We start from the raw sequence: 24,349 nt of genomic DNA on the forward strand, positions 1-24,349 counted from the left end.
CGGCCTAAAAGAAGAGCCCGGCAGTCCATCAGGGGTTAAATAGTTCAAACAGGAGCAAGCAAATGTTTTTTTTAAGTTCTTTTACAACCTCAGATAGATAGAGAGATAGAGTGCTCAGGTATACAGTAGATTTTATGATTGGCTACTTTGCGGGTTATGTGGGGTATGTGTATGTGTGAGTGTCTCTGTGTGTGTGTGTGTGTGTCGGGGGGAGGTAGGCCAAAATATGTTGCCCCGTGGGACCCCAGTGGAACCTCACACCAGCCCCCACAGAGCAGGATAAGGCCATCTGCCCTCCTCATGCATCAATCCCACCTAGAAGACACACACACACACACTGAGTGCCGGGCAGCAATATGGAGAGGCTTTGCAGACAGTGTTTGATCTGCCTTTCATCCAGTCAGCTGCATGCAGGCCGCTGAGCCTCTCGGTGTGTCTCCTGCTGTACTGTCCACTGTCCCAGTGGAAATCACCAGCCGACAACAACAGCTCCAACCCAGGGCACGAATGGCAGGACACAAGCCGATCGGCCTCATCCCTTCACAGAGGGAGGGCACAGCTCAGCGGATCCATTCAAACTTAAATGACTTAACTCAAATGTTTCTTTAAAGGCAGAGGTCACACAGATAACATGCTGCTGTGACGTGAGTGAGTTAAAAGTAAAATCAAAGTAAAGAATGCGGGACAAACAAAAAACTGATTTTTTAAAAATTGCTGAACAATAACAGAAAAGCCTGTCTGCAAAAAAATAAAACCTAATTGAAAAGATGAAATCAAGGCAAGGTAAATTTATTGGTGTAGCGCCTCTCAAACAGAGGAGAATTTTTAAAAAACACAATGAAAAGGGGGGAAAAACTCAATTCAAACAACATAAAATGAGACAGAACAAAATTAGACATAAAAAATGCACCAGAAATCCAATGAAACTGCAGTTACAGTGCAGTAATAAGTAGCTCCAGATCCAATAAAGGAGATAAAAGTACAGTTACTGCAAGAGCAACAACAAACAAACGTCTAACTATACCAGCCCACTCATGTAAACATGGTATTTTTTGACACATTTTCTTATACGAACGGTTGAATAAGAGGCCCAGGAAAGGATGAATAAATTGCATGGACTGATCTTAAAAAAAAACTAAATTCATGAAGAGATTAAAATGTGCTTTTACTGAAGGTTTCCAAAAACAAAAAGCCTGGCTGTGGAGCCAATCTCCGGTCATGAGAACGAATGCCCCAAAACAGTGTGATGAGAGTGTGTTTTTGCAGAGTATATAGGCCGAAATTGCACTATAAAGTGTCTTTATCAATGCAGAGAGAAGAGAATTCTCCTTCATCTTCATCGTCACTGGGTTTTTGTGCGGTTTGACGCAGACATGAGGCACAGATGGACAAAGAGCCTGTGTGGTTATAGTTTATGAGTCCACTCAGCTGAGAGTCTGAGGCTTGTCTGGAAAGAGGGGCTAGCCTCAACATCAGCCAGACTACACACACACACACACACACACACACACACACACACACACACACACACACACAGTGTACACTGACAGCTATTAGGCAATCAATAGAAGCTAATACATCAGAGCATTTGACCACTCAGCTCCACAAGCAGACAGAGAGAAGAGAAGAGAAGAGAAGAGAAGAGAAGAGGAAAGGAGAGGAGAAGAAGGATGAAGAGAGAAGAGATCTATTAATCATGCTATATGCAGTAATGCATTTAACAAAGCATGAAAGCACACAGGTGGCCCCAAATGTAAGATCATCCCTGCAACAGCAATCTCCTCTTTATATCAATAGACATTACTAATTGATCCCAGCATCAATTTCAGTCATGGCTGCAGTTATGGAATGACTTGAGTGTTATAAAACATGTTTTGGAGAGAGTTATGGCCGTTTGCCTCAACCTCTAAGGGAATCAACCTCAGCAAACCTACAAGCCATCAAACTCCAATGTTCCTATTATTAATATCACATTAATATAGAGATTAATCTGACGGATGGCCCTCCAGAGGCCCTGTAAACTTGCCAGGAGCTTAAGTGTGAAATCAATCCATATAAACGACCTGGATAAAAATTCTTCCTTGTCCTAAAGCAGCCAATCAAAGAGGTGCTAGTAAAACCAGTCTTTTAGCTCGGCTCGCTAACAATCTCAGTATTTCAGCTCTGGCAGCTCATTCTCCCTTTTCCTCCTTCTGTCTTTCTTTTTGTCTTTGTCTCTTGTCCCATCCCTCTCCTCCACCCCTCTGCTCCTGGAAGGCCACAAAAGGGAGTATGCTCTCTTTTCACAGCAGGCCCCTCGTGGAGGCTCGGGGGTTGTATACATGGGAGGTGCAGGCCCAATGAAGGGTGATCTAGACTTGTTCAAGCGGCCATATTTTGGCTATTTGAAGGGAGAGGGAGGCTGTCAAACATTCAGTGAGGAGGTGACCCCCGACCCCGAAGGCTGCTGTCCATCCGTTGCAGAAAACAAACAGAGAGGCTTGGCAGAGTGACTTTACTGCTCCTCTCCTTGCAGACAGCTTGGAACGATGTGCAGAAAAGCCAAGCTGGAAGCCTAATCTTCAGCTCTTTATCACCCTGATCTGACAGCCAAACAGGAGGATTTCAGATCGAAACCATGAAGGCTGAAAAATCCGATTGATCTTTTATTCTTTCAGGAAAAGACACCTGTCATGCTTTTCAATCATGTCCCTCTGTCTTGTCCTTTTTACTTTGTTTATGTCTCCAACTGTACGAATCTGTGTTGCAGCCCTCACTTAGCGCTGTCACAGCGTTGTGATGTCTGACCGCATGCCCTCAGTGTGAGGTATGGTGACCCAGAGGTTAGAGGTGACATAACAGAGGACTGAGACAAAGGCTGGACACTTTGTCATCTGTCTGACCCCACGCTGCTGCCACCACCAGTAACAACTGGGGCTTTCCTCAAATTAACCCCAACACACACAGAGACACACAATCTATCTATCTATCTATCTATCTATCTATCTATCTATCTATCTATCTATCTATCTATCTATCTATCTATCTATCTATCTATCTATCTATCTATCTATCTATCTATCTATCTATCTATCTATCTATCACAGGACAACACATGTGGGACAGTTGGAGACAGTGTGAGGGCAGATGCCAGTCATGGCGACCTCCTTTGTGCATAGAGCAATAGACCACCTTACTGCTGCACTCTATTGTCATTCATTGGGTCCAGTGGGGTTTGTTCATTTTTACGGTGAGTGCACAGTCTCCAATTCGTCACTCAGCTACACATAAACACTCTAGACAGTGGCTGCATACAAAGGGACACATGCACCGACTGGGCTGTCACATAGGTGATAACTAGGCCTGCACACACAGACAGACATGCATGCAGATGTCTGCAAAATGTTAACCAAGACATGAATTTTAACAACTTTACAGCCTCTATTTAAGTGCAGCCAGGGACACGAATAACACTTTTGTAGAGAAGACACAACAAAATAAAGAATGATATATGAATAGCATAACTGATTGAATAACTTGGAATTGATTTAATTTTAAGTCCAGTGAATAAAATCTCTGTGCCATTTTTGTTTATATTCTTGTTACATTTCTGGCAAAAATAAATAGTCTTTCATTTAGAATTACAACATGTGCAAAGATTTTGTGAATATCATAAAAACTCATGTCGGGGGTAGTTTGTGCTGTATTAATCCGTTTTTAACCAATTTATTTGTTCTAAAACAACATTTTAATGGAAGACCTGCTCACTTTGGACACAAACCCAATCCAGCAATTTTGTTTCATGCGCTGATTTTTTATTTGTTAATCATGAAAAAGCAGACGCTCATAGAGAACAAGCAAGGACACATTTGATTGCTTTTGCAGCCTTACATTACAGTAAAAAATATTATCATACATTATAAATTAAGAGAGAGTATAACATTGATTTTATACACAAATAAGCTCAAATCTACAATGATAAAAATAGCTATGCTTTTCAAGCTTAGTCTATGCAAGAAAACCCAACGTAATAACAACAATAGCAATAATAATAATAATAATAATAATAATAGCTGTTGTTATTATTATTGTGGAATCAAAATGGGTTCACAAAACCATTGCAGAGTGAAAGCTTTAAGCCAATAAACAACAGACAGCATATTTTAACATATAATAAATAGATTTAGACATGTTTTCCCAACAATTTAAATTATGATTAGCCTATTTAATTAGGCCTTTTACAGAAAGACTTTTTTTTTTCTTAAGCAGCATTTACATAAGAAAACCCACGAGATCCTACCTTATAGGCCTTATTTATTTATCTCCATGGCATTACCACAATGTTCCTGTGTGGATTCAGTCTTGTATTTATCGTCTAAAATCCTATAAAATATTACACACTATTAGAATGGATCTCTTTCTCGGGATTCAGCAGGATCTTAGCTCAGATTTGACTAGTTCCAGGGCCGATATTCTGGATTTAAAACTGTCAGCCCGGTGTAAGGAAAGTTTTGTCCGGTGTTTTTCTGTATTTTTGAATTCTCCTTCACTGGAAACACGGAGTCTTTCTGTGATCCACTTCCCGGAGAAGACGGAAGAACTGTGCTGTCCAGGATTTCTGCAGGGCGAGAAAATAGCTCAATAAATAACCAGTTTTTCAATGCAACTTTTTCCTTCTGCAGCTAACAATGTTTACACCTCGGAACTGATAAGATAAAGACAAAAATCGCCTTGTACATTATACACCGATCAGTCTAAAAAGCACATACGCTGCCATTTGTTATGGAATTACATTATCATGGGGTAATAATAAATGGCGTTTAACGTCTATTCTACTTACTCTTCGATTGTTTAAATTACATGCGTTATTTGAATGCGACTTCTATCTACAAAATAAAAATGAAAAAGAGACTAGAGGTCAGTCTGACTTTTTTGTGCTAAATTCAAGGAGAGGATGCATGTTAGGCCTACAACTCCTGTTGTCTTATTTATTTATTCTTAAATATTTCTTACTTTTGTGATTTTTCATGTGGTAATGGAGTTCCTGTTCCTCTTGAAAAGAAGCCCCGCACAGGTCGCAGGGATGGGGCTTGTCCCTGGCGTGGGTACGCCGGACGTGGCTGTCGTGGGCGGCGTGCGAGGCAAAGGCCTTCCCGCAGTGCTTGCACTTGAAGGGCCGCTCTCCGGAGTGCTGGCGGATGTGTGTCCGCAGAATACTGGAGGCAGTGAAGGCCTGGAGGAGAAGTGATATTATGAACCCCCCGTTATATTTTCCTTTTTCGTTATATGTTGAATTTACAATTTTGGTGGCAATGATGGCAGGATAAACACATTTTTTTTTTAAAAAGAATAGTTTTTATGCAGTTTATAAAATAGAGATACGAGGCCCGGATCTTTCATATTAGCTAGCTAGTCCTTAAAATTAAAAGAAGTTGGCTAAAGCTATTTAACGAAGGTAATTTGGCTAAAACTCACATCACAGTCACATCTATAGTATTTTACCGTTTTAACACTTTACGAGACGATTATTTAATAATGTAAATAAAATTTGTCCAACATTTTAATTGTCGTTTTATTTTAATTTTCGTTGTATTTAATGAAAACAACGCCTCCTAATGTTAGCTCTTTTAAAATGACTGAAAACCTCTGGTCTCGTGGCGTATTGCTAAAACAGTCCAGAAAAGGAGAACAGGGATTATCTTAAACAAAACCTTCTCCGGGTGCATAAAAAGGAAAAAAAGAACAAAAACCACTTCTGCTCATTCCAGGGCCGTAAATTAAAAGTATAATCTCGGCAGACAAAAGGGTGGGTGTACATCTGGCGATAATTAGCATGTAAGTGTCTCCGCGGAGCGTGCCCGTAGAGAGAAACAATGATGAGGGGCTCGTGCCAAATGCACCATGAAACGAGGAAGTAGTAAATGGAGCCAAAATGGTGCAGGTTTAAAAGAGACGTAGGAGAAGTTAGGAGGAGTACAAGAATGCCTGCAGGCCCCGTACTTATAGAACCAGGAACTAAAAATCATTACTATCCTGGGAGATAAAAGCCTTTAATAGCCCGATTCCATGAGGGGATACAACCGGAAACTTATCTTCATTTTTTTCCTAAATAAAACTTTATGCTAATGTTATGCGTTTTCCGATTTGTTTTTAACAATATAACCACCTTAAATTCAAAGTTTTGCAGACTTTTTTGAAGATATTTACCTTTAAAAGGGAGTCTGGTTATTGTGTTATAAGGGGTACATCACTTGTAAATACTATGTATTTTAATCTACGCTGTCTGCACCGAGTTTGTAGCTATGGCTAAAGACTAATATAGCGACAAAGAGAGGCTTCTTACCTTATTGCAGTAGACACACTTGTATGGCCGCTCTCCAGAGTGCACACGCATGTGTTTGTTGAGACTGGACGACTGGGAGAAACTCTTTCCACACACTGAGCACTGCGGATCGGACAATTATAAGAGGTCAGCATGATGTAAAGATTACAGTCATATAATTATTGGGAGTTTCTGTGAGGAAAAATCAAGAATCTGTCTTTTTTGTCACAGCTAACTATGTTTACTTGGGCTGCTTTAGGCTATATGGCTGCCACTAACCAGAGGTCTTAAGTAATTTGCCTTTTTACGAGGCCAAATAAAAACCTGAAGCATCATTTCTACGGTGTAGGGAGCTGTTCTTTCAGCACCACACAAACTTCAGCACGCACCTATCAGCTTAACGCATGATGTAATGACGTAAAGACGTAACAGTCCGCAGTGTAGGGACCTTGTTCAGTACCTTGTGAGGCCTGTGCTTTTCGTGAACGTGTAAAATGTGGATCCTTAATCTGTCTCTCTTCTCGAAGGATCTGTTGCAGAGGTGACACGGGAACTTCCTGTCGCCCTGGTCCACGCAGCGTGTGTACTTCAGGTGCTTGTCTCTGTAGTACTTGTACGCGAACACCTTCCCGCATCTGTCACACTTGAAGCCCTCACCGGCATCTGGAAGATATATAGAAAAATACTAAGTAATGGTGGCAAAACAAAAAAAGAGGCACTGATTAAATGAACAGTTTAGATTCTGACCTTCAGCTGGGAGAACCACGTTGTTGTCCTCTGCGGGGTCTTTCAGGGTGAGGGGGATGCCGAGGAATTGCATGTAGCAGTCGCCATACCACACCAGCAGCTCCTGTTCTGGTCGGATCTCTTTGCAGGCCTCGTAGAAGATCTGACCCTGGACCTGCACAGCAATCAGGTTCTGCTCGTCTGGGAAACGCGCACACTTCACTAAAGACATCCAGTTCCCTGAGCCTCCCCTGCCATCCACAAAGTGGCTCAACCGGCCGTTTTCAAACACCTGAAGGAGGAAAGAAAGCGTGTTTTAGCGTTAGAGTAAAAACGATCAGCCTGGATTCTTGATGCAAGGGCTTGGGAAATGACTTTGGGAGCAATTGCAACGCACTTTACCTCCCACATCAGAGTGTTGTCGTCGTATGTTTTAATCTCGCTGGTGTTGACCAGTTTTCCCTGGAAAGGTCCGAAGCGCGTCCCTTTCGGAATACTGCTCTTGTCGGTGAAAACTCCGCGGTGTGAGACGCTTCCCCAGACTGACTGGAGGATGGTCAACCCTGCAGGACAGCGTCAAAACAACGTCAAATCTCAGTGTAAATGCACAGAGCGAAAGCGGATCTGTGGGTAGAAAGCTGGCAGGTCTTACCCTCTGGGAGCTCCAGCGTTTCTTTGTCCAAAGGAAGAATTTGAGTGTCAGAAACTGAAAAAGAAAAGCAATAATGAGCGAATGGGGAGTAAAACTCACAGGTTCCTTCATCCAGTTTCTGGGGGAATTCAAGCAGACACTGGCAACTAAAAAAATATTCTCATTTGATAAAGGTGATGAGCAATATTAGACTGAAATGAACAGATAGATGCATTATCATCTATTTTTGGACATTTCTGGAGAAACCAAGGCGCGCTGTTTTATCTTGTCACATTAAACTGAAGGAACTCCCAATAACTTCAGCGGAAGTCTCACCTGACTTGTCGGGCAGGGCCAGTCCTGATATAGCGTGACCCACGTTTCGCTCCTGGCTGCCGGAGTAGCCGTAGAGCACCATGAACAAGTCATCCTCGCTGAAATTGTAAGACGCGCGCGTTGAGTCCGGCGACAGGTCCGCGCTCCGGAGGCGAAAGAGGCTCTCCTTTGGCGGCGAGGCAGCGGAGGAAGAGGCGGAGGAGGACCTCTCGCTGGACGGGCTGCTGAAGTCCGAGGACAGCGGACCGGCGGCGTGCTCCGTCACCACAGCGGCCAGCTCCTCCGGTTTGGAGTAGAGCGGCTGCGCGGGCAACATCTGGCTCAGGTAGGGGAGGCCGGAGGCGCTCAACATGTGTTCGTGCAGGACCGAAGCGTGGTGCCCGAGGAACGGAGCGGATCCGCCGTGAAGGCTGAGCGGCAGGGATGCCTGAGTGTCCGATACCAGGCGACCGAGGGATTTGAGCGGGTGGAGGAGGTTATGAGTCCGCGGGAAGAAGTCCACGTAGGGGTGGGGGCCCGGGTAGAAGCCCCGAGCGGGGCTGCCCTTCAGCATGCCGACCGGGTAGCTCTTGTCCTTCAGCACTACGGGGATGCTGGACAGGGACACCGACATGACAGCGCGGAGGTGAAGCTGAGGTTCAAACGGAGAGGTCGCGTATCCTTCAGTGGATGAGAGAGAGAGAGGAGAGGGGAGAGGGGAGAGGAAGTGGGGGTGAGCTATAAAAGTTTAATGCACGAAATCTAAAAAAGGAAACATTACATCATGCGCCTAACAAAATAAAGCTAAAATAAAGTAGTAGACGTGTGTAGTAAATTGGATATCATGCAGGCTAAATTATAGATCCTGAGAGGAAGAGATGGAAATAGCAGAAACAGAACAGCATGCCTGTTATTTTCCCCTCAATTACTATTTTAATGAAGCTAAAACTATAAAAATACCAAGAATTTCCATTTTAAAATGAATACCTCACCTACATGTATTTTATATCTGCTGCAGATGCAAATATTGAACAAAAGCTGTTGCACGGTAAGAAAGCGACCCTCAGTGAAACTGCACCGCCGATTTTGCAATATTTCCAGCTGAGAGGACACAAGCCGGACACACATCAAATGTTCATCAGTGGCTTGAAATGAGCGGCTGGAATAATGGTGCGGGCTTTTTCAGGAGCCGTTCACCAGTCAGCCAGTAAATAGAGAGACAAATCAGGGTCGTGACACTAATTAAAGAACAGCCTGCCGGTGCAGAGGTCAACATTAATGAAGCTTTTTATAGACTTTACAATTACCGTACAATTCATGGAAAAAAGAGACGTCAGCGGTATGTTGGAGCAATATGAGGGCAAAAGGAAATCATTGTAGTCAAGACAAATAAAACCAGAGTGAGTGTCAAGCTCTGTGCAATGAAAAAGAAATCTGATCCAGATCTTAATCCTATAGTAGAAAATATATATATACAAAGTAAGCCTATAATATAAGAGAATGAGTCACACTAACTCAGTGGGAGCCACAGACTAATTTCCCAAACAAATATGCTGAAGTGTTTTTAAATTAACTGGAAAAGAAGCTTACCTTGTTAAATGAATTAAAGACGTTCCACAGTCTCTATCATGTCCACGGGCTTCACGTTTAACAAGTTCCCGTGTTTTAAAGTCAGCTGCAGCCGAACAAATCTCCCGATTCTGCAGGTACGAGCCCAGCAGGTGATCTTCAGGGTGCGTGCGCGTGCTGCAGGACCCGTCCTCGCCGTCTTTATGTGGGTCTGTGGTCATCTGAGGGCACCTACACTGTGCTCCGTCAGGTCTGCTGAAGATGCTGCACGGCACCTCGCTCCTATTGGCCAGCAATCAGCTCAACCTCATGCATCTGAATGCCCCCCCAGAGGAATACGTTTTCTCAGGGACAACCCACCCCTTTAACTTCTCCACGCCGGTCTGCTTTCCCTGCCACACAATGAGGCTGACTGAGAGGGGTTCCCAAGCATTTCCATAGAGGACCCCCACCCCAACACACACACACACGATAGGATTTTATCTGAGGGACCCCCCTGTGGAGTATAAACATGTGTTGTTATGACTTGGATGTGGTGAATTAGGAAGAGAGAAAAGAAGGGTCGAAACAGGAGTTTAACAGGTACACCTCTCTCTCACTGCGCCAAACTTCACTGAGAAAACCAGTGAAACTGAAACGAATCTCTAGGGGTAGTTTGCGATAGTTTAGACCTCGCATTAAACAGATCTGGTGTCACTTACTTTTATTTTTTATTTATTGCATTTTGTGCAATTTTGAATGTATTTTGTATGTTATTATTAATATTATTTTATCACTGAGTTTTGTGTGTTACTTGTATTTATGGGCGGCCTGCAAGCTGTGCTATAGGCAAAATGTCCCTATAAACATCAGCTATATGCTTTATGTATATACTATATATATTAATAGCTTTACGCACTAATTATTATATTTATAACACTATGTTTTAGGCAATCCGCATTAAATTATAGTGAACGCAGCGAGTGCGCCAAACGGAAACTAAATATTTCTGAGGGAATTTGTAGTGATTTTCGAGTAAGGATATCTTTATCAATGCCATTTAATTATGATCTTAAATCCAGTCTTTTACAGTTAAATTGTATTTGCTTTAAAAATTAACATTATTATCATTATGGTTGTTCTAATAAAAGTTTGTCATATATTAAATCCAATAAAAAGCTGTTTTCTACAGGTTCTTGTTTAATCATATGGTTTCTTCGTGCTTTCTTATATATTGGAAAACACAATAAAAACGTACACGGACGCCTGAACTCACACGTGCGTCTCTTCACCTTCAATCACACGAAATAAGAGCCACTCGATGAAATACTGCAATAACAGAATTCTTTATTTACAAGGCAAATAGCATCAGCGAAGCCATATTAGTTCACAACTTGCATAACTGTGGTTTTTAACTTCTCTTGTATATCTAATTTTGCATAAAACGCTCACACACACTAGGGATACAAAGATGGATGCGGGTATACGGTGTGATTCCTGTGAACAATGCAGAAAAAAATATCTCGGGAAAACACAACAGTAAGCTTTCTTCAGAAAGTCCATATAGTATATTACATATTGCTTCAATATCCCTATGTATCATTATTTCCATACGAACAGTGAGAGGAGGGGAGATGAAGTAACAGAGTCTTCAACCCCACACAGAACAGAGAGCGATGATGAGGGGCAGGTCAGCTGTGACCGAGTCTCCAGCATCTGCGCAGAGGTGAGCAATGATGCACCCATTCAATATTGTACACAAGTCATTATACAAATTTATACAGACAGCGGTGTAATGTACAAGAACGAGAACGGACGAAATCTAAGGCATTATGCTAGGGTTTTTAGCATTTCAAGGTTGCATCTTAGCTCTAAGAAATTGGCAGACAATACAAAAGGGCATTTAAAGTTCTTCAAAACCATAAGTTAAAGAGAGGAAAAGAAAAGATTTTTGTTTAGTGGGTCCAAAGCCTGGATATTTGTAAGGGGCAAAATCATTTATTTGCACCTGTCCTCATTATAAATGCTAAAAAATGCATTGCTACCACATGGCTTTAAATCTTTTTCAAAATGTTGACAATCTTTGGAAATTTGCAAAGGGCTGTGAATCATTCGTTTAAATGGCTCAAAAAGGCTTATTCTGCACGACTGTATGATACAATCAAAACAGCATTTGTTAAAAAAGTGTGATCTCCTGGAGGCCTGCAGCAAAACAACTGCAGGGTGTCTGCAGCGATGACAACCAAAACATTAACGCAGACTTCCTTTGTCCCCAGGGTGACTTGCTACAGGTTCAAATTTCATGGAGAACTTCAATAAATAAAAAAAAGAAAAAGAAAGAAAACGCAACAACGGGCAACTTCCTACCTAAATGCTGAGAAGAGCACGGTGTGACTGTCCAACACCATGTTGTCAACCTTAGGCCTTCAATGACAATACATTCAGAATGATTCTCTTCCTGTCTTATGCTGCAACATCTACATCAGACCCTGTTAAGTGACATCATCGTGAATTTCTTCTTTTCTGTGGGCCTCGAAGCGTGCCGACCAACAGGCCGTCTCTCACTATGAAAATAAAAGCTGGTAGAATTCAGAAATCCAATTGAAAGGTGAGGATTATTTGGCTTGCTCCAAGTCTGTCCTGGGTTAAAACAGCTGATATAAAAAGTTCTTTTTGAGGAAAATGTACTTTTGAGGTTAGAGAAGATGACTCGCTTTAGATCTTGTGAAGGTCAAACCCAAACCCCTACAGGGGCACAAGAACAGCACGTCATTACCGAACACTTTATAGTTGAACGAACTGCCTGAGGTCATAAAATATGGCTAAGTGTCTGTCAGAGCAGGTCTCATGAACCGTGCAGTCTTAACTCTGACCTCTGCTATAGAAGAGTGGCTGGAGGCAGAGAGGGCGTGTGTCGACAAGGGGACCACAAACTACCTCCCTCTCCAGGCCTCAGCCCATGCTGCATAATCTAACAGGAACGCTGCGTGTGGATGTAGACTTTCTTGGTACAAACTGCAATAAAAAACTGTGTTTAATACTGCATCCAAACGTGGAGCAAAAATGTGTCCTTTTTATTCAGGAAACTGTACAAAAATTACAAAAACAAAAACACAAAAAAACCCCAAGAGTTTATCAAGTAATCGTTATTGCTTGTTTACATCACACCGGAACAGTTTGCACCTAGCAGCTTGTATGAAGCATTTTTCACTCCAGACAACATAGAAAGCACACTTCTGTTATTTTTTGAGTTATTGTATGGCTGTGTTGAAGTTGTTGTGTTCTTTTTTTTTTTTTCTTCCTTTTTGTTTTTTGTGGTGTTCTATGCTAAAGGCAGAGAAGCAAGCGATAATCTGTACACTGTATACACAGCACACCCCCTTACAACCCTTCCCTACCTCCCGCCCCCACCCCTGTCTGCATCGTACCAGAACATCAGAACGCGAAGGCTCCCACTCCACTTCCCAAACACAAAAAAAGATAAAAAGAAAAAAAAAAAACAACAAACAACAAACAAACCCCGCTCTGCTTCAAGAGGCAGTTCTGACCAGACGGGGAACCAAACCCTAAGGAATAAAATAAATAGGAAAGAAAATGTTTTACTTATTGTTATGTACAATCTCTGTATTTCATTTTTAAACCATATATGATTTTGACATCTTCTGAAACTACTGGACCAAAGCATAATCCATTATTCAGGTTAATAGAAGAATCTTCTCAGAAAGAATACAACCATTACTGTTAAAATTATAAAAAAAAGTGCCGCTTTCACACTTTTACAAATATTTTTTCTTGTTGCTACTAGGATAAAGAATCATCTACAATAATTAAAATGAATCTATACAGAAAAATAAAACTTAATTTAATACACTATATAAACCTCTTGACTAAATTAGTCTAATCATACAAATCGCCATTCCACTCAAACCATTCTTCTGCAGTGTTTTTCAAGATCAGTTTTTTCAACCATATCTTCATTCTACATCTTAATTCTCAGAAGAAAAAAACAAAAACAAAAAACAACTAAAATGAGAATAAAATAAAGAACAGCAAAAAGGCAAAACCGGCTAAGTGTCTGAGCTCCATCCATAAATCTGAACATAACTTGGAGTCCTCGCTGCCATTCTGGAACTATGTGGAAATGTCACAAATGTGGGAGAAAGGTAGGACATAAAAGAAAAATCAGTGTACGTCATGTTTTGAGATGAGATTGTAAATGGCCGCTGTCCACTGAGAGGAATACATTCATCAGAACAAGGGATCCCACCCACTGCTGCCCCCTTAGGTCAGTGTCCCCCACCAGGTGGCCTACAGTAAGTCACACTACGGTGAATGCAGCTGGACAGGCAGACAGACTGGCTCATCACAAGGCTCTCCTCCAGGAGGGTTAGGCATGTTGTACAGAGATCCACAATCCTTCCCCAGCCCTGTTCACACTCCGGTGTCTGATCAGGGGCCGGGCTCCTCCGGGGCAGCTGAAGAGGCCCAGCTGGGACAGACCGGCAAACCTGGGCTGGGGAGACGGGGTCAGGGCACGGCCCGGCCGGTCCAAGGGGCAGTCGGTTGGTTACATGTTTGTACAATTTTTAAAGGGGCCGACGTGCTCCTTGCACCAGCTGATCACTGAGGTTCAGGTTAAGAACTCCATGAGGGTCAACAGTATTTCTGCAGGGAAACAACACATGGTGAGTCACAACTCTAAAAGCATTTAATAAATACACGATGCAGCAGCAGAATGGGTCAGTCAGCTTGCAGAACTTGAACTTGCTTGGAGTAAATCAGCCACATGTGCAAAGACTATAAACAATTAGAAACCATGTTGGAACACACCATCCAGCCCAAAACAAGTCAGTAAATCACAAAAGCCTGCACTAATGGCCAAACGGTAAATAATTGAAATTATCTAAGTGCCAATGTAATTCTCTAATCCTGGAAGGAGGATAAATCAAGTGACAGATATACTGGTGTGTTACAACAGTCTGAAGTGCAGACAATCAAACAGCAGCACCTTGGTTAAATATTCATGGCCCTTTATTGGGCTTAAAAGCATCATGGACAACAACAGTGCATTGCACATACCAAGCTAACAATACGAGGGAGACAAAGGAAGAGGGATTAATTTGGTTGACATTAAATAATCACCAGAATCGGAGTGCTGACAAAGTGAAAATATTTGTAACTTTACCCCATTACCCAAGCGAAAGTCTGACTTCTCATCTTGCCAAATCTAATTTTATTCGGTTTTATGTTTGTAGAGAGTCTGACAGATCTCTGCCATAAGGAGCCAAGTTCTCCATGTTAAGCAAACCAGCTGATTAGTCCTAAGTCCAGATGAGCGGCCTTTGCACATCATACAGTAACGTCTACACCGTCTAAATGGTCTGGCTCTAAAGTGCCCGCTGCTAATTACATCACTGTCCTCTAAGTTCAAGTGAAGCATCAGAACTCCGGCTGGAGGAGTTACGTAAACTACGGAGTAAATTATTCACTAGCACGGCAGTTCAATAAGTGTACCCAAACACTTAGAGTCTTACGATAAGACAAAGACGCACATAAACAGCCTGGAGTGGTGAGGAAGACAGACAAGCCTTTTAGTTTTTCTTGGTCCCCCGATTACTGTGTAAAACTCCAGTTTGTTAACCTCTAGAGGGCTTAAACCCTGAAGATGTCTGACTTATATTCATATAAGTAAAGGGACACCCTGAGGATGTTACTGGGCCACTCCAAAACCTCTGATATGGTCTGGCCATGCTAAATGATGTCCAAATGAGAAATGCTTGAAACGGCTAAAGTCTGAGTACTTCCTGCTCCTACCAGTTCCAAAAGTGTCTTGATTTTTGGCCCATTTAGAGGACGGATGTGTGAGGATTGGCCTGGTATTTACCTGTTCTTGCCCCATGGAGGGCAAGCCGGGTGAGGGCCCTGAGGCCATGGACGTGACGCTCATCTGTCCGGCCATCTGGCCCATGCTGCTGGTTGCCATGTTGGTGGCCATGGAGACGTTGTTGAGGTTCATGCCATTGCCGTTGTACATGTTGCTGTTATTCTGCTGGGTGAACTGCGGTGACGCCTGCTGCTGTGAGAACATACTGGAGAGAGGGGAGGACAAGCACAAAAAAAGCTGATCCAGATATGTGAGCTCAGACATTTGACTGATTTTACTGACATCCCTGGAACGAGTAAGTCACACTAAATGCATGTAAATCAGAGTAAGTTCTATCCATCTTTACCTGTTGCCTCCCATGTTGCCCTGCGGCCAGCCGTTCATGTCAGGGGAGCCCTGGAAAGCAGCGTTTCCTTGGCCTTGCTGCATCATTGGGGACTGTGTGTGGGCCATGCGTGGAGAGAGCAGGGGGCTCTGTGGTGTGCCGGGACCTCCAAAGCCTCCGTCTGCCTGCTGGCTCATACCTGAGGTGGACGCATCAAGACAGGTCAACCAGACTGGACCTGCTGAGATTCCGCTACAAGCCAATGTACTGAGTGGACTAAATGTCAGCATCCCGCCTAATTCACACAATCATGCCACATAAAAGCCAACGTTTCGGCACAGAATGAGCGACTGAGCAAGCATGACAACTAACTGAAGACTGCCCATTCCAGTCTGCATTCAGGATTATTGACAGGCAGTCACTACTTCCTACATGCATGTAAAGCAGGCAAGGAACTAGGAAGAAAGGGAATAAGGAGATGACTTAGGAGAAAAGGGAAAGAGAGGAGTAATGTCTAGTGGAAGCTATTGCTCTGTACGAACCCATGGGCCAGAATCAGATTAAGGAGTGGAGGATAAATCAAACATGTCATTATACAAATCAGTATTACATGATATTATCAGATTATGTCCAGATTACAAACCACACTGTTAAGACTGACAGGCACAGCCTTGATTATTGCTCTGCCTGCTCACAATCAACTAAGAGCCAGGGGTCAATGTGTTGCAGCTAAGATTTGATTATTGTGCTCGTGGCGCCCTCTGGTGGAGCATGAGTGTACATCCAGGACACCATTTTGGACAGTGCACAGAACAATGAGAGTATACTGTCACACTTCTTGACAACAACTCATATGTTATCAGATTGAGGAGTAAAATATGGCTTAGTATGATTTGGATCATTTGGAGGCAGCTGATCAGTGCATAATATAATACAAATCTGATGATTGCCGCTACTAAAAAGCATGTGATGCTGTGCAACTAGAGTTACATCAACACATGGCGCGCACACACGCACACACACGCGCGCGCACACACACAGGTTGCAGAATGAAGTGTGTGGTAGGCTGGGGTGTGGGAGCAGTACCTGAGTTGGGAAACTGAAAGGCACTGTGCTGCATTTGGGGGCTGAGTACGGCCCCGTACTGTCCGCCCATCATGTTTGTGTTTCCCATCATCATCTGTGAGGAGGAGGAGGAGGTGGAGGAAGAGGAGGAGGTGCCATGCAGGTGGAGCTGGGGGTTGGGGGGGAGAGAGGGCAGGCTGGGGGAGAGAGGGGAGGAGAAGGGGCTGGTAGAGGGAGGTGGCGAGGCCAGGCCTGTACTGGTACCGTAGCTGGGCGGGTAGGGGAACTGCTGGGGGTTGGCCTGGGGGATCCGGGGGTTACTCATGCCTCCGGCAGCCATGTTGGGAGGCAGGTTGAGACCCTGGGCCCTCATGGCCATGCTCCGTTGCTGCTGGACCTGCTGGGCCTGCTGCTGCTGCTGCCTCTGTCTCAAGTGGTTACTCAGCAGCTCCCGCTGACGCTGTGCCAACATCTGAGCATTGATGGTCCCCTGGAAGTGGTAAGAGAATAGAGGAACACAAAAAAGAAAAGGTGTCATAGACGCACATTTAGTAAACCTACAACATAACAAACGCTGGAATTAAAATCCTTAATCTACTGCAAATCAACAACACATGCCTGTGCAGACAGATTATGTGATGTAAGGCAGTGATCTACCTGGTTTGGAGCATTGGCCCGAAGAGGTAGGTTCACATTTGACACACTACTCATCTGAGTCATCATTGGTTGACGGTTCTGGTGGGACAAGAAACAGAAGAAGAGGTTACACAAACACCCGCTTTTAATGAAGTGAAAGATCTTTAATCCTTAATTCCTGCAAATGTTTGAGACACACAAACAATAAACTATCAGCGCAATAAGTATCCTACATGAGACAATATGAAATGATATTACAGATTTCATGAAAATAATGATGACATGGCTGGATATGACTCACCCTTTCTGTGAAGAACTACAGCGCAACCTAACGAATATTATTCCAGTAAATGTCATGAAAGACCAGCAGGTGGCAGGTTGATCTAAATGCCCCAACTATTCCTTGTGTGCACAGAGAAGCTGCCAAAATGTCAGCCTCAAGGATAATTACGCAACTCCTGTCTGCGAGTCCAGTCGCACGGCCACTGATCAAACGGCGCGGTTGCATCACACAGATTAAAGAATCAATGGACAGTACGTCTTCTACGAATGTCGGGACATTAGATACACACGTACCTGCTGCGACTGTAGCCGGTGCTGGAGCTGCAGTCGTAGCGTGTTGGGCTGGTTGGGGACGACCCCGGTGGGCCTGAGTCCGGGCCGGGCCTGCATCCTCATCATGGAGTAACCCGGCCGTGGACCCATCTGGCCAGACATGGGGTGGAAGCCTTGCTCTTGCATGGCAGCACCGGGGTAGCCCCTTTGGGCCATGTGGGATGGTGGGGGACCAAATTGCTGGGTGTACATGGGGGGCTTTTGGTCTATCATCATGGAGGGGTCTTGGGGGAACTGCTCTGGCTCCAGTGATTGGCTCTGAAACAGGCAGGTACAGAAACGGTATTTTAAAAAAGCAACTAACAATAATACATGTGCATTAATGCAGGTAACGTAGGTTTGGAAGGGTGGATCTCACCTGTTCTACCAGAGCAGGGATCCCCAGTGCACGATCAATCTCCTCCAGGCCATCAAAGTCTTTGAGCGCGGTGTACAACTGGGACATCAGAGCCCCCTCGTCTACTGCATTGCCATCACCAGAGCCGAGCCCCGTACTACACAGCAAATCATCCTGTGGTGGTGCATGCACCGGCCTGGGCGGAGAGCAGGCAGAGAAGGTACTTCATTTACTTTCTCAATGAGAAAATGTCCAGTGTAAACCATAATAAACTCTAAGACCAACAACCTAACTACATCAAAAATGCTAAGATAATTAAGCTAAAATAAGAAGTTAAACCTTAATCTTTAATAGTGAGGCCACTAAGATTTTTTTGCATTATTAATAACATGCTAAAGTAATTTGCAAGCAAGTATCTTACCTGGCCTGGTTTACAAAAGCTGTCTGGTCGATGGGCATCATGCTGTCTGGCCAGGGGGCAGTCTGGTTGGGTGGAGCCTGTTGCTGGGAGAAATGGTGTCCGGCCATGCCAATATCCATATCAGGTTGGGCTAAACAGGTAGAAAAACAGATTTAAGGCAGGGTAGTAGACTATGCCCACAGTCCATTCTGTAATTTTTGTTATTATGAGGAAAACAATCTAGTAACCTAGACGATTGTAAATATTCTCTTAAACCCAGCAAGATCAGCACACAGCCCTCATACAGCATTCATACTTGAGTGCAGTACCACAATCAGCCACTTGGTGGAAACCTAACACTGACTGCAATAAAACAACCCTGATAAAAATAAAGTTGGGACAGTGTGTAAAACAGATTAAAACAGAATGTGGTAATCTTTTTTGACATATACAGTGTATTTAATGCTTGACCTTATCAGCTTCATTGATTTTTGTAAATATCTGCTTATTCTGAATTTGATGCAGCAACATGTTTCAAACAAGTTGGGACAGGAGCAACAAAAGACTGGGAAAGCTGTGGAAAGCTCCAAAAACACCTGTTTGGATCATTCCACAGGTAAACAGGTTCATTAGTAACAGATGATAGGATCATGACTGGGTATGAAAGAGGCATCCTGGAAAGGCTCAGTCGTTCATAAGCAAGGATTTAGTGAGGTGCACCACTTTGTGAACTCATGACTGTATAAAGGATGTTACTACATGAGCTCAGGAACACTTTGTAAAACCATTGTTGGTAAAAACAACTTGACTGCATTCTGTTTTTATTTACATTTTACAGTGTCCCAACTTTATGTGCAATGCAGTAAATGAGAACCTTACTATAAAACTCAAACACTTTAATCAAGTTTTTGTCTTAAAATGCTTTAGCAGGGGCTTATTTGTCAATCTTGAATCTATCATCCAATCATGTATTTGAAACGCTATGTAACCTGTATTTTTAGGTACACTGAGCTCTCACCATTGGCCATCATTGGGGACTGGAGCATCTGTCGGGGCCCTGGCTGGCTGTTGGGTCTCATGGGAGCACTGTTAGGCCCCATCCTGGCCTGCATTGCACCTTGCTGCCCAGGGCCCGAGGCTCCTAGAGGAGGGGCGGAGGCTGAACCCACCCAGCCCTCCTGTTGCTGCATGCCTGGCCGTAGACCACCTGGTGCCATCAGTCCTAGAGGAGCGAGCACACACAGGGAGATGAGAAATGGCGAAATCTCAATACAGACCTCAGTGGAAGTCCTCTGTCCCCCATGAATGGTGTGATACCAGGGGAAAAGCAATCTATGTAGAACTGGGGGATGTTTGAGGGCTGCTAATATGTGGGAGTGACAGTGAGAGAAACATTGTGCCAGTGTGGGTGACTAAATACTTCCTGTCACAGGAAGTGAGTCACCGTGCCATGACATGACATGTCACAGGCTGAATAAGGGAAAAAGGTCTTTCCTCAGAAAGAAGCAACATGTGTTAACAAAAACCATGCAAAAGCATGTCATTGCGCTTCATCAACCGGCTTTACCACTGTGAGATAAACCAATGAGTTTAAAGATGTTTCAAAGGAGATTTACATTTAATAGTGAGCTGAATTAAACAACCAAGTTAAAATGAACTCAACTCTCATTGATGCTTTTACTGTTAAAAGAATAAGATATTTTGCAGCTCTTGTATTAATGTGTCTGATAGCTTCATGGATAACATGATTTATACCAAGCTTTTGTGTGGTTATGTGGTTACTCTATGTCTCCTACACCTGGTGCTTACACAATCCCACGAAGGAAGTGTATTAATCTTATAAAATGATGTCGAGACAACACCTAGAAAAAAGTCTGTCACTCTGTGGGCTGGTCGACGCTTGCATCATTGTCTAAACAGACACTGGTGCAATGTTTCATTGTCTTTTTTAATCAGCTTACACTGAGCAATGACAGTAACAGCACTCACATTCAGACAATAACATGACAAATAGTGACCAAAAAAGCATAACTGTCACACCCACCTGTGCTGACCATACCGGCCTGGTTAGCAATCATGCCGTGACTTCCCACCATGCCTTGCTGCTGTTGTTGCTGTATGAGAGTGTATGGGCTTGTGGCCCTTATGGGGTACTGTAGTGAGGGCTGCTGAGGGGACACATTCATGTCCAGAGACACGCTCCTGACAGGCAGACCCCTGCCTGGCTGGCTTGGTCGGACACCTCCGAAGTCTGACGGCAGGAATAAATGAGTTTTAGCCAAATGTACAACAACGGAAAAGTCAATAAAATTGTTCAGTTTCATAGCTACATATTTGAAACCTCAGGACTTCATGGTGGGACTATTCTTAATAATCTTAATATATTGTGGTCTCCTTTGAGGGGGAAACCTGGCTGTGCACTCTTTCCCAGCCTACGTAAATGTGGCACTCACTCGTTGGGCCCATGCCGGTCCCGATGCCCCTGTGCGGCTGCTGCGGCGCCATTGCAGGATTGGTCTCCGACATCTGCAGGATGTCATTGATGATGTTCTGTTTGTCCATGGGGCTGGGCAAAGAGACGGGCCGCGGCTCACAGAAGAGCTGCGGCTGAGCATTCTGCAGGTCGTTCAGGATGTCGTCCAGCTCTGACGACTGGAGAGAGAGGAAAAGGGAAAGTGTGATGAAAAAAAAAGAAACAAATGAACCACTTTAGACTCTATTTAGAAAGCAATTGTTGCTTCACCTGTAGACACACAAACATAAAAATACACATGTGACAGGCGTGCACATTTCGCAAACCGGAGCAAACCGTGTCTTGCATGAGGAGTCTTTGTCTGTGAGATGGGAACAGTAGGCTTGGCTTTGTTTATAATACAGCAGTAACCCCGAGAAAAAATGGACCACTTTCCATCAAATCTAGGCCACACTTCACTTTGACTTAGCTTTTCAGACACGTACTCCTCCTCGCTTACCGGCTGGTGTTTTCAAAACACACAACTGCATCTGCTCCCCTTTTCAAAATTCACAATTTTTCACGCACACGTTCAAAAAAAATGCTGTATCAATCTGAGCATCACCGTTTGTCCTCATCGAGTGAAAAAAAACGCAGCAAAGGCAGAAAAGATGAGGCTACTCAATCTGCTTTCTGCTGAGTAACATGGGAGAGCAGCACGAGGCGGCAGGAGTTTGGTTGGTGCCAAATTTGGAATAGCTCCGTGCCCCCCTACTGCAAACAGCTGGACTGAGCCTGCCCAAGGCTGCATTCTCTTACACAGCTGGGCTTTGGACTATCTCGACAGTTTTTGTTTAGTTTTTCACACAACTATCTTAAACAAAGACAAGGCCATGCCGGGCTCTGGCTTCACTTGCTGAGAGGAAGAACTGCTCAAACTATGAAACATGAATTTCTTGGAAGCTGCTTTTTTTAATTCAGGACACTTCCTCTCTATGACCCGCAGGGGGTGGACAAAATAACATGAACACCTGAATAATGCAGTCCATTACAACACCAGTAAGACACGATTTCACAGGAAAGTAGAATGCTGTTAACTTCACAAAAGGCAACAATAACTGCAGCATTACTGTACTGGATTTCATTTTACTGACAGACAAAAAAATGCTGATTTAAGTCAGAATCGAACAGGAGCAACACAGGTGACCACAGTGCTTCCTTGAGAGGCCTGAGGGACTTAAGGTAAATAAGATGCACTGGCTGGAACTGGCCACGAGAGTGCAGCACACTTGGAATCACTGACGGCTTCTGATCGTGACACACTGTAGAGCAGGAAAACAGCACACCAGCCACTGTTTCCATGTTGTACTTCAGTGTTCTAGACAATTACATGTGTCTGTTAGGCACATAAAGGCTACTTATAATCACAAGGAATGCTTCTCTCAAGTGGCCAAGGACTAAAGCCTGTATGCAAGACTTTTTGGATCCTCCAGCTTCGAGGATATGTTATAAAAACATTAACAGCAGACAGATAGCAACACAGCGCTGATCACTCTAAGCAGCCAACAAGCATACAGGATATGTGGGAGAGCCAGAGAGAGTAGCAGAGTGAGGGGTGGGGTGGTGGTGGTGGTGGTGGGAGAGAGAAAAGCCCTAATGAGGTCAGGAATGATGTAATGCTCCTGTACGCTGCTCTCAGTTTGCTCTTTTCCTCCTCCTCCTCTCCAATTCTCTCTCCTCCCACTTTCTATTCTCTCGTCTTCTCCAGTTGCTTTTACCCTTAATGGGTCCTATTTCTATCAATCCCAGTTACTGTCTTCTTTCAACGCATGTCAGTGCATGTAATGCAATCCGTGTGTGTTGGTTCTGCACCTCAGGCTGGTATACTGTATTTGGCTGAAACTGCAAAGATTTGTTAGGCCAAAGGACCATTATCAAATATTTAGTTTCAAGCCACATCCCATTTGCAAGGTCATTACTTAAGTTCTTCACACGAGAGCGGCGCTTGCAGTGGAGGAGCAGCTAAGGACACGTCCTGTACAACACAAGATGCAGTTTTTTTCAGGATACATGTGCATATTTCAAAATCCTTGATGTTTTTCTCCTCAGGCACTCTGCTCTTACACCCAACAGACAAGTAATTGAAAAAAAATTGTGAAACTAAAACTGGACTTTATGTGGTCCGACAGATGCAACACTTTCATTAAATGTGTCGCAGATTTAGAGCATGTTTGATACAAAGGGGACTCCATACAGTTGCATGCTTACGAACAGCAGAGGCCGACTGTCTCACAGCAGGTTGGTGACAAGGCGCTGCCAAATGATTATTTTTACCATTTAACCTGAATGCACCTGGAACTCAACTTAAACCAATCACAGTCTGTAAGGGAGAAAGTTTTAATTATTATGGAGGGCATGTCATGATTCCAATTTTACCCATACAGTATGTGCCCTAGTGTCAGGCAGCAGGACCCTTGTGCCTCTCTGACCTAACCCATGATAATTTCATAGGAAAGGGAAGTGAGAAACAGGGTGGGTAAAGCAGAACTGCCACTGTCAGGCAAGGCAAAAGGAAAAGTCATTTCACCCCAGAATCGTGCTGGCCTTCTGTCAGCTAAAAATAAAAGAATTTAACAAAAACAACGACTCTATTCACCACCTGAAAGAGCTGAAATGACAATTTTTGGAGTCACAAAAAGAGAATGGCTGCAGTAACTGCAAACCTCACGTACTGCAATATTTGAAGGTTAACATCAACATTAGGAGTGAATGCCATCAAAAAGGGAAGTTAAATGCTAAGTTTTAACAGACTCAAGCAGTCCTGCATTAAAAAATAACCCTTAAGGCAAATTCTAAGAAATCTGATCTAAATGTTCACATAGTCAGCAGTATAACGTGCTCTCATTCTTTTCTGAGCCGACTCTTCAAGCAATGAATAATATTTCTGACAACTACTGAAATACTCTCTACCTTGTGCTTCAGAGGATCACTGGCTCACCACTTTTTGAAAATTCTTCACATACACTGTACAAGAGTTGCTGTGTGATGCCATAGGTACATGTGCCTGTGAGTGAGCACCCACGGAAATGACATGTTTTGGCCTGCAGCTTGATA

At 43.6% G+C, this 24,349-nt stretch overlaps 2 protein-coding genes across 6 annotated transcripts in view; both read right to left on the reverse strand.

Annotated features, from left to right (window-relative positions):
• Positions 1 to 4,433: 4,433 nt before the first annotated feature.
• Positions 4,434 to 8,607, reverse strand: prdm14 (PR domain containing 14). The gene is made up of 9 exons (XM_041961863.1): positions 7,995 to 8,607; positions 7,680 to 7,733; positions 7,430 to 7,590; positions 7,049 to 7,319; positions 6,762 to 6,964; positions 6,323 to 6,424; positions 4,993 to 5,212; positions 4,860 to 4,865; positions 4,434 to 4,597 (listed from the first exon to the last, which is right to left on the reverse strand). The coding sequence occupies exons 1-9, from the start codon at positions 8,605 to 8,607 to the stop codon at positions 4,434 to 4,436; spliced, it is 1,794 nt and encodes a 597-aa protein (XP_041817797.1).
• Positions 8,608 to 14,110: 5,503 nt separating this feature from the next.
• The window catches only part of ncoa2 (nuclear receptor coactivator 2), a 51,629-nt gene continuing 41,390 nt past the window's right edge, over positions 14,111 to 24,349 (reverse strand). For 4 of the 5 annotated variants that reach the window (XM_041961466.1, XM_041961468.1, XM_041961469.1 and 1 more), the window contains 11 exons: positions 21,237 to 21,435; positions 20,828 to 21,034; positions 19,802 to 20,005; positions 18,805 to 18,934; positions 18,405 to 18,579; positions 18,008 to 18,304; positions 17,453 to 17,530; positions 16,817 to 17,285; positions 15,752 to 15,929; positions 15,406 to 15,610; positions 14,111 to 14,186 (listed from right to left, as the gene is read on the reverse strand). In XM_041961466.1, coding sequence (XP_041817400.1) covers positions 14,175 to 14,186; positions 15,406 to 15,610; positions 15,752 to 15,929; positions 16,817 to 17,285; positions 17,453 to 17,530; positions 18,008 to 18,304; positions 18,405 to 18,579; positions 18,805 to 18,934; positions 19,802 to 20,005; positions 20,828 to 21,034; positions 21,237 to 21,435 — 2,154 coding nt within the window. In that variant the 3' untranslated portion in view covers positions 14,111 to 14,174. The remainder of the gene's footprint in view (positions 14,187 to 15,405; positions 15,611 to 15,751; positions 15,930 to 16,816; positions 17,286 to 17,452; positions 17,531 to 18,007; positions 18,305 to 18,404; positions 18,580 to 18,804; positions 18,935 to 19,801; positions 20,006 to 20,827; positions 21,035 to 21,236; positions 21,436 to 24,349) is intronic. The other variant, XM_041961470.1, reaches the window with a different exon arrangement.

Source organism: Chelmon rostratus, chromosome 20, assembly GCF_017976325.1.
Source record: "Chelmon rostratus isolate fCheRos1 chromosome 20, fCheRos1.pri, whole genome shotgun sequence".
Classification (NCBI taxonomy): Eukaryota; Metazoa; Chordata; class Actinopteri; order Chaetodontiformes; family Chaetodontidae; genus Chelmon; species Chelmon rostratus.